This window comes from Mangifera indica, chromosome 2, assembly GCF_011075055.1.
Source record: "Mangifera indica cultivar Alphonso chromosome 2, CATAS_Mindica_2.1, whole genome shotgun sequence".
Classification (NCBI taxonomy): Eukaryota; Viridiplantae; Streptophyta; class Magnoliopsida; order Sapindales; family Anacardiaceae; genus Mangifera; species Mangifera indica.
This window is the reverse complement of record NC_058138.1, coordinates 10687713-10697759: the sequence shown is the minus strand read 5'-3', so window position 1 is coordinate 10697759 and position 10047 is coordinate 10687713. Positions and strand designations below refer to the sequence as shown.

General features: G+C 34.1%; 1 protein-coding gene across 2 annotated transcripts; it reads left to right on the top strand.

Moving 5' to 3' along the window:
* The first annotated feature begins 302 nt into the window (after positions 1-302).
* On the top strand, positions 303-8055 carry LOC123199650 (MLO-like protein 1). Of its 2 annotated transcripts, XM_044614685.1 has the most exons (13): positions 304-730; positions 1533-1786; positions 3508-3624; positions 3719-3779; positions 4192-4286; positions 5211-5285; positions 5379-5467; positions 5590-5639; positions 6602-6642; positions 7047-7256; positions 7340-7407; positions 7483-7543; positions 7627-8055. In XM_044614685.1, the coding sequence occupies exons 1-13, from the start codon at positions 547-549 to the stop codon at positions 7780-7782; spliced, it is 1461 nt and encodes a 486-aa protein (XP_044470620.1). In that variant the 5' UTR covers positions 304-546; the 3' UTR covers positions 7783-8055. The 2 variants fall into 2 exon arrangements, with proteins under 2 accessions (XP_044470627.1, XP_044470620.1); XM_044614692.1 differs by lacking the exon at positions 3508-3624 and having other exon boundaries at positions 303-730.
* The last annotated feature ends 1992 nt before the right edge of the window (positions 8056-10047 follow it).

Here is a 10047-nt window from a genome sequence, read left to right as displayed (position 1 = left end):
TCTGATCTGGTTCATTGGCAATATTCGATAGACGAATGGCCAGGAGATGCAATGCAGCCGCCGCTCAACTTCTTATTCATTGGCAAGGATTAACGCCAGCAGAGGCGACGTGGGAGTTTGATGAAAGTTACACGTACGGAAGCGTCGATTGATATTTGCGGGTTGAAGCACTGCATTGAAGGGATTAATGGACGTCGTCGTTTGAATGATACTATGAAAATAAAGAAACGCTGTCGTGGTCGTGTCCACCTTGTTTGTCATGTCATTTTATAATTTGTAATTTGTCTTTTTTAACTGTTTTTATGAGAGTTAGTTAGCCAGATGGCAAGAGGAGTATATGCCTATTTAGCAAAAACGAATCACGCTTTTGTCATTATGTGGTCTTGAAACGAACGAACAGTTTTTCTTCTTGCTCCCGATCTGCAATTTGCCTTCTCCTTCCGAATTCTTTTCTGCTTTCTTCTCACGTGTTTGTTACTTGGGCGAGCTTTAGAGGTTTAGGCTGCATCATAGGAACGGAAGAGACAAAGACACGGCGAGAAAGTGATGAGTGAGGGTGGAAGTGAAGATGAAACTTTGGAGTATACACCTACATGGGTGGTAGCTGGTGTGTGCACCGTCATCGTTGCTATTTCTCTGGGTGTTGAAAGGCTTCTTCACTTTCTTGGACATTATCTCAAAAGAAAACACAAGAAACCTCTTTTTGAAGCTCTTCAGAAAGTTAAAGAAGGTTTTTTTATTTTGCAATCTTCACTATTGCTTGTACACTTCGTCACCTTTTTTGCATTTAAGTATATTCAACTGACAACTTATTATTATCATTTTGTTAAAGAAGAGTCTGGTTTTATGTTACTGTTAGTATGGCATACTATATTTGTGGGTGTGGTATGTGTTATTTAGAAGAATTTGTTTTCTTCAATAATGTTTTCAACTCCCTACAAAAATTCCGTTTGATGGATATATATATATATATGCAAAGATGTGTAGATTAAATTGGAAAATTTATACTGTGGAAAAGGAAAAAAGGGTGAAATTTTGGACTAAAATAAACCCACAATTTTTCTTTTGTCAGAAGGAATCTGAAAGAGGACATTTTATGTTTATTTTTAAGTTGTTTATTATAATTGTGGTGTGGTTTGTTGGTGAGAAGGAATTGTTTTCTTAGTAATGTTCTGCATGTCTCACAAAAGAAATTCTATTTGATGGGTATATTTAAAGATGTGTGATGTTAACTGGACAATTTACTTATTGAAAAGAAAAAAAATGGTGAAACTTTATTGTTAAAAAACCCATATTTTGAAAGGAGTTCCAAAGAAAATATTTTCCGGTAATTTTATGAGTCAATTTATTTTAATTGTGGGTGTGGTATATTGTTGGTGCGAAGAAATTCTTTTTTGATTTATGATCTGCATTTTTATGAAGAAATTCTATTTGATAGGTATATTTAAGGATGTGTGGATATTTATTGGAAACTTGATATTATTATAAAGATGTAAAAATAAGGTGGTGAAATTTTGGAATTATGGTGACAGAGTTGATGCTTTTGGGTTTTATATCACTATTGTTGACGGTGTTTCAAGGGGCAATCTCCAAATTCTGCATTCCTGAGGATGTAGTGGTTTCTATGCTTCCATGTAAACGCCCTAAAGCTGCTTCATCAGAGGGTGAGCATTCTAATGCTACAACTACAACATCACATTTTCAGGGGTCTACTGCATCTTCTCCTGCTGGCACAGCTAGCCCTCTTCTGGCCAAAGAATTTTCGGCGGGTTATTGTTCTAAGAAGGTAAACAGCCCATTTAATTGATTTTCATTCTTTTTAATTGCCTAATCAGAGAGTTCATTGAAATAGATCCAGGGATAGCTGAAACGAAATTTACAGTGGGGTTAGTTTCTAGGTAGGTTTGGTGGTTAAGAATAGTGAAATGTTTATTCGTTTTTGAATCACATTGTTTAGTGCCAATCATTTGGGTTTGTTTTGATATTATTCTACAGTTTGTTAAGATTTTTAATGAATTTTGTAGTAATTTTCCCCTATGTTAAATTCATTGCTGTATTAAAAATTTATTAGTTTCTGGAACAGATATACAATAGATGTATGATGTGATCTTTGCATGTTTTACATATTAGCACACTTCCGTGATGGAGACATCCTTTGGAGGTTAATTGTGTGTGGCATGCCTGTCATTAGAGGAAAATATGGAAAGCATATATGCATTGGGGCACTAATTAAGTGACTAGGGTTCCTACTGAAGCCCCTGGTGAGTCGGCATTGTGTATCCCACTGTAAAGAGTTTGTTTCTATCCTTTGTGAAGCTTGCTATTGATGATGGTGGATTGGGATGCTTCTTTCTCTAAATTATTTACATAGAATCTGAATTTTTGTGGGGATCTTAATAATAGATAAACTAAAGAGTTTGTTGATTTGTTTGGAATCATTAAAGATTCTCTCAATGAAATAAGGGAAGATGGTAGAGATTTGATCCTTGAGAAATCGGGAATATATTCAGTCAAGTCATTCTACAAAAATTTTCTTGATGACTGTAGCATTGCATTTTTTTGCCTTCTAAATTGACGGAGCGCAAAAGTTTCAATTTCAGAAGCAGCAATGTCATAACCCTCTTCTATCTTTTATTTTGGAACTGCTGTTCAGGGGCTGCTTTTGTAATTAGTGCTTAAGACTTTGGTTAGGCCTTTTAGTACCTAGTCTACTAGGTAGGTTGCAGGTTTTCTCTTTTTCTCTTTGTGGAGGAGTTAGTTCACCTGATTTATAGTTTTTGATTCTTTGCTGATAATATGCTGTGAATCCTATAAAATAAAAAATTGTACATAGTTTCTAGTGAAGCTAATTTTGTTTTCAAACGAAGAGAGAGCAAAAGTCTGTTGTCATACTTATCTTTTGGTCGGATATACCTGACTGACCATTTGGATAAAGAATTTTCAGGTTGTTTTTCCTATTTGGCAATTAAGTTGAGTCAATATAGCAAAGCAGTGCAATGTGCCAAAACTCAATAGATTCAATATACATGAAAAATGTGTTAAAGCAACACCATAATGCAAAAATGTGGTTTTTTTTAGCTTTCCAATTAAGTAAATCAGTTGATGACATTTTTGGTCTTGATTGCAGTGAGGAGTTTAAGAGTGATCTTACTATGATGTATGTGATTTTGGGATTTAATTTACTTCTTTTCTTCTTTCTGGGCCTTCAGAGTTTTGGCACTTCTTATTTGCAAATGTAGAACTCATGGCAGTGCATCAGGGATTGTTGTCGTGTTTGACTCCAGGATAAAGTTTGATATGGAGTGGGAGAAGAATAGACAGATAGATAATGGAGAATTTAGATTTTGTGTGGATATTGTGTAGATTTTGTCATTGTGATACTCCTATGAATTATCTCATGCATTAGATTTTGCATTTTTTTATTCATATTTACTGGATTTCTGGTTATTCTATAGATGCACAAATAATTCATAAGTGCTTTGATTTCTCTTCTTTTCCCTTTTTCAGAATAAGGTACCATTGTTGTCAGTTGAAGCATTGCATCATCTCCATATCTTTATCTTTGTGCTAGCTATAGTCCATGTGACTTTTAGTCTTCTAACTGTTATTTTTGGAGGAGCAAGGGTGAGAGTCCTATAGACTTCTATTGTTTCTTAATTCTATCTTGTTATTGGTATATTAAGTCTTCTTTCTTCAATTTCTACTTCACAAAACTTAGATACGCCAATGGAAGCACTGGGAGGATTCAATTGCTGAACAAGAGCTCAACTCAGAGGACGGTAGGAGCTATCCGGCAACTATATGATGTTTTCCCTTGAAAATTTTAATTGTAAAATCCTTAGTAAACTAGTTATATCTATCGATATGCTTCAAAATATAATCGTTTAGGATGTAAAGTAATTTTTCAGTGTTAAGACTCATTACCATTTAATTCTAGAGTCATCCTTCTTCCTTTTCTAAGTTTGTAAATGCTATGCTTATTTATTATTTTCACAAATTTTAGCAGTAATTGTCATTTAGTATTTAAAGAATTGTTAGTCAACATAGTTGCCATGTGCCATAGCATCTTGCTGACTGAGTGAATTAGTGAAGAGAATGTCTAAGCAAATTACTTTCTTGTTTTAAGTATCAGAAAAACCATTTTCAAGTTCATCTTCATTGCCTGTTTTAATCTTAACCTGTATTCTGCAGTTTTGAAGATAAAAATCACCCATGTTCAACAACATACTTTTATCAGAGAGCATTTCCTAGGAATTGGTAAAGATTCAGTTATCCGGGGATGGGTGGTAAGTTATTATTGCTTCTATAATGGGATCCAAACATGATTATTTATTTATGGGCATACGTAAGGACCATCAAAGATTTGTTGGGCTCTCTTTCCGCATAGGGTTTATCCCTCTTTTAACATTGCATTATTCTCCTGCTAATAAATGATTGCATACATGAGATGACCTGACAAGTCATGCAGAAACTCTCTCTTGATGGATTTATGGGTGAACCAGAAATTTTGATCTGGTGGTCTTCTGGGAATTGTTATTCTCGAATGTCATTATTCTAATTTGAGGTATATAATCTTACATGCATGCATAGACAAATTACTTGTATATTTATATGCATAAGGCTTTGCAAGTTCTGCGCTTTGGTTTAGTGGATGGAGTATAAACTTATGTTATGGCCACTCATAAATACACAGAAATATATGGCATAAATGCATCCAGAGATGGTAGTCATAGTCAATTTGACGGATATCAGTTAAGAGATGGCAGCCATGTCGATCCACCTTGTTTGGATTCTCTGAGTCTCTAACTGATGCTAGCAAACCTTTGGATGACCATATGTTCTCTCTCAGAGGTTGTGTTACTTGTTGGATTTCTTTTGAGAGAGCTAGGGTGGAGGAGAAAATAATGTAACTTAAACATCAAAAGATGAGAGAGAAGCAAAATGAGGGTTTAAAGGGAAATTTCATTGTAGAAGAAGAGGCATGTACCAGCAGGTTGATGTCCTGCTTGCATAAGCAGCTGATAGGAGTTACCTCACATCTTAGGTGCTTGTTGTTGCTGACAACCTTGGCTTATTATTTTTGCTTATATGAAGTGACATCCCAAAGTTTTGGTCTTCTCTGGTAGATTTTATGAGCACAAGGTTTTGTATCTTTCTGCCAAGTTCAATTGAACATGACACTGATTTTCTTTATCTTGTGTCACTGACAGCATTCTTTTTTCGAGCAATTCTATGCATCTGTTACCAGATCAGACTATGTGACACTTAGACTAGGTTTCATCATGGTAAGAATCTAAAGAAAGTTTGTCTTGTATATGTTTAGAATGGTCATTATTTTATTGCCTTTTCATAGACATTTGCTGCACCTTCTGCTTTAGACTCATTGCAGGGGAAATCCAAAGTTTAATTTCCACAGATACATGATGCGTGCTCTTGAAGACGATTTTAAGAAAGTTGTTGGTGTAAGGCAAGTAGTACATGAAGACTTATGTGATGCTAAAGCTTCCTATAAATTATTGTGTATATCATCGGTTGCCTAGAACATTAATGTCAATTTCTAACTGATTCATCTTGATTTACTACTTGCAGCTGGTATCTTTGGATATTTGTGGTCATATTCTTGCTGTTGAATGTTAATGGTATGCTTACTCCATCAACTAGCAAATAAGTTCCAGTCAAAATACCTTTCTTCTGATAGGAAACCAAGAAGAATCCAGTTAAAATGTTGATGCCAAGTACAGTTAATAATTTTCATGTTCTATTGTCCTTTGTCTCAATATTATGTCCCAGTTTTTATTGTTTTGGATGTGCAAGTTCTACAGTTGGAGGGCCTTAAGACTTTCTGAGATAATTAATTACCTTCGGTTGAAGTGCAATCAACAATTTCAATGTCTCAACCACTCAATAAAACCTTACTTGACTAGAGGCAATTCAATTAACACTTCATTATTGATTGGATTTGGTATTTTCTTGCTATTTCAATCAACATGTGTCTCCCTGACTGTTATGGTATGGGCGAAATCAACAATCTTAAAGTCAGATTACTGGACTATTGCAATTGACTTACTTATTTCTTGTTTGCTATTATCTTGATCACTATGTTTTCATCTTTTTTTAAATGTCTTTATTTCATTGCTATGTTATCTGTCAAATTTTATCCTCTTTGTTTGGTGTTTGAGTATAACATTATGTTCAGAGTGTTGCATCAAGGTGATTTCACTCAATTAAAATTAATTAATAACCCCTTGTCTTCAATATTTACTTTTTTAACAGTACATCTACTTTCACTGTAGATCACTAATCCTCTGTTTATTAGTGCACTCAACATTCTTTGAGCCTTTTCCACTGTTCCTTTCAAGTTATAAAGAATGTTTTTTTTTTTTTTTAAGTTTATGGCTTTGTAACCACAAGGTACTTAGTAAAATGGAGGATAGTTACTTAAATTTTAACTCTACAGATGTCATGGCGCAATTGTTTGGCTTAGGTATAAGAATATTTAATACCAAGGGTTATGTTAGGTGTTGTATTTAATGTTATTTTAAGTGAAAAGGAGTAGGGTAGAATTATCAATATCATGATGTTTTCTCATTTTCATGTGCAGGTTGGCATGCCTACTTCTGGATAGCATTCATTCCTTTCATTGTGGGTTTTCTTAAATTTTAATATAGTTTGATATTTTGTCCATGTGCATTGTTTTGCACCCACTTTCGCAAGCTCAACATGATTTTAACCATCCATTTTTATGCTTTTGTGACTCTGTGACTTAACAATGTTGCTATTTGATAGCTGATTACCGAATATCAAGAGAGATACCAGTGAGCTTTCATTAACTTATGTTTGTTTATGGTGCTTGTGTAAATCAATGATTGGTTCTGTGTTGATTAGTTTGTCCTTTTAGATTCTGATCAAGTTGTAGTTGATTAATACTACACATAGAAGTGTTTATGAATGTAATGTATATTCACATCCCATTTGGCTGTCTCAAAGAGCCTTGTGGGAAATAACTTGCAGTGTATTTTTTTAATGTTTCACATGTGTTTTTGCAGCTTTTACTCGCTCTGGGTACTAAGCTGAAGCATGTCACCATCCAATTGGCTCATGAGGTTGCTGAGAAACACACTGCCGTGGAAGGGGAGTTAGTGGTCCGACCATCGGACGATCACTTTTGGTTCAAGAAACCCCATATAGTCCTCAGCTTGATCCATTTTATCCTATTCCAAAATTCCTTTGAGATTGCGTTTTTCTTCTGGATTTGGGTAGGCTATAACTTTTGCGGTACTACTCATATTGTGCACTTACTGGATGTTGTATATATTCATCTGATTTAACACCTTTTTAGGTTCAATATGGCCTTGAATCCTGCATCATGGGAAAACTTCGTTACATTGTGCCACGTCTTGTGATTGGGTAAAAGTCAGGTGCCTGAATTAATATTGGCTTATACTGCTTTTATAATCTCATTTTCTTATTCTTTTCAATTAGGGTATTCATCCAGGTTCTTTGTAGTTACAGCACCCTGCCGCTTTATGCCATTGTCACACAGGTGAGTTGAGTTAATGTTGTGTATGAATTTCACCTTCGTCCGTAAAAATCAATCTGAACTGTTGTGTTTGAAATGAAATGAAGATGGGTACTTCTTTCAAGAAGGCAATATTTGATGAACATGTGCAAGAAAGGTTAGTTGGTTGGGCTGAAAGTGTGAAGAAAAAGAAAGGATTAAGAGCAGCCTCTGAAGAGGTGTCTACTCAGGCAAGTTCCCATACTGAAATTCAGTTAGAATGATTTATGGGCAATGTAGTTGCGACAGAAGAGGTTCTGCCTTCTGACGGGTCAGAATGATAGGCAGAGTTATACCATTCAAAATGAGATTCCACCTTTCGGCATGTCAAAATGAGCAGCAGGATGAGGATACTTTATACCATTCAAAAGCAAATGTGTGCTTGAGCTATATATTTGAATTACACTATTTTGTTTCATCTTGAATATGTTATGCTACTAAAATGTAATTTAAAAACTTTAAGTTTGGGAATAAAACGTCCATTTCTTTTCATGAAACAACAATATTGCCTGTCCCAAAAACCAGCAAGAGTAATTAACATTTAGCCATCCAAGGTTTAGCCTAAAAACTCAATTTCACCTATTGAATACATAAATCATGCTTGTTCCGAAAAAACAACTTCACACCGTTCGCACGCAAGTTCAAGTCTGCATGTGGAATCTTGGTACTATGATAGGGCATGACAGGTTCGTTGAGTGAGTTTTCTTTTGCACATCGGATAAGGGACAAACCCATGCATCATGAGCTTCTTATTGTTCTCTCTCGAGGAGACGGGGAGTAGTTGTGCAAAAGACATAGGAAATTACACCAATTGCTGCTAGGGGGACTAATGCCCCAATGAGTGTCGTTAGGGCAACATCATCAAGTCATCAAATGAGCACTTGAATTATGCCCATCAGGTCCATTGATAGTGCTGCCACCTTTGGGGACACAAGTGGTTTCCTCAATCTATTGGATTAGGTTATTCTCCATAGCGGTGCGCATAATTTAGTTCAAATCATAAAATCGAATTAAATCATTTAAAAATTACAATTGTTGGTAGGGGGACACAAGTGGTGGGCCGAGCCAGGCTGGTTTTGGCCAAACCCACCGGGTCCATGGGTCGGGCCAATGCATAAAAATTAATTTATATCTTGTATAATTACAAAAATAAATACAATAACATATATACCATCTATATACTCGTATTCAACGTCAAAATTTTTGAATTCTTAAAAAATATCTTTAATGACTCAATTTTGTAATTTGAATTTAGCTTTAACCTAATCCTTCATACATATGATTGTCTTGACCATGTTTGTGTGTAAATTAGATCGCTTATCATCCAACATGCATCTACTTGCTCTAAAAGTGGATTTTAATACTACAATAGATATAAGAAGGATTAGTAGATCTCGGGTTGTGGTAACAAGCACAAGAAAAGTTTTTGCCTTTTCTTTCTACCATGCTAAAACATCTAATTTCTCAAGACAATATCGTTGAACAATTTTTGGATAATTGTCAAAAATTATATAGCTATAAAATTCACCATTATTTGCACTTTGACTTGTGTTCTGTTTACCTTTGTGTAGGAGTAACCATGTGCGTGACCTTTTTCTGCCCAAACTACCAGAACTTACCTTTGTTTCCAAGCTTTGTCCAACCATTCCATATTTTTATCCATAAACACTATACATTTTCATTATAAATTGTGTAACATCGTATACGTAATTAACATTGATAATTAACAAATTATCATTAATAGCAATAAATAAATTTTTTAGTCCAAATGTTTTTGCCTTAGGATCAAAGATAGTGACAACAGCATAAAGTAAAAGAATTTCATTACAATATTTTTAAAATTTTTATTCTATTTGCTTAGATATATTTTGGAAAGTATTATGATACCTAAATTCTTTAAAAACACCACTAATTTCTACAAGAGTATACAAAATTGAACAAGTTGTTGGATAATACACACTTGAACAATGGTTTATGGTTATTTTCAATGACTTTAGCATGTTCATTAGAGACATAACAATTTCTCAATCATAATCTATAAAAAAAAAATAACATTTTGCGATTCTTTTAGTTGGGTATTGAAGAACCATATTATAGGAACTTCATACCCATCGTATGTTTTTAACATGAGGTATATTGAGTTCCACCTAGTTCTAACATTTATTTTTAATTTTTTTCATTTTAATCCCATTGATTTACATAATTCATTATATGTTTGTACCTGTGATGAGAATAATGAAATGTATGCGATAACATATCTAATTGTTTGTATACATTCTTTAACCATGCTCAAACCGTTTTGACCTATTAAATTAATAATATAACATGCATATCTAATGTGAAATAATTTTTTACTAAATGAAGGAGATAAATGATTATACATCAATTCAATAACTCTATTATTATTTTTGGTATTATCTTAAGTATTTGTAAAAAATAAAATTATTAATTTTATATTTCTAAAAAATATTTGCTATTGTAGGATAAAT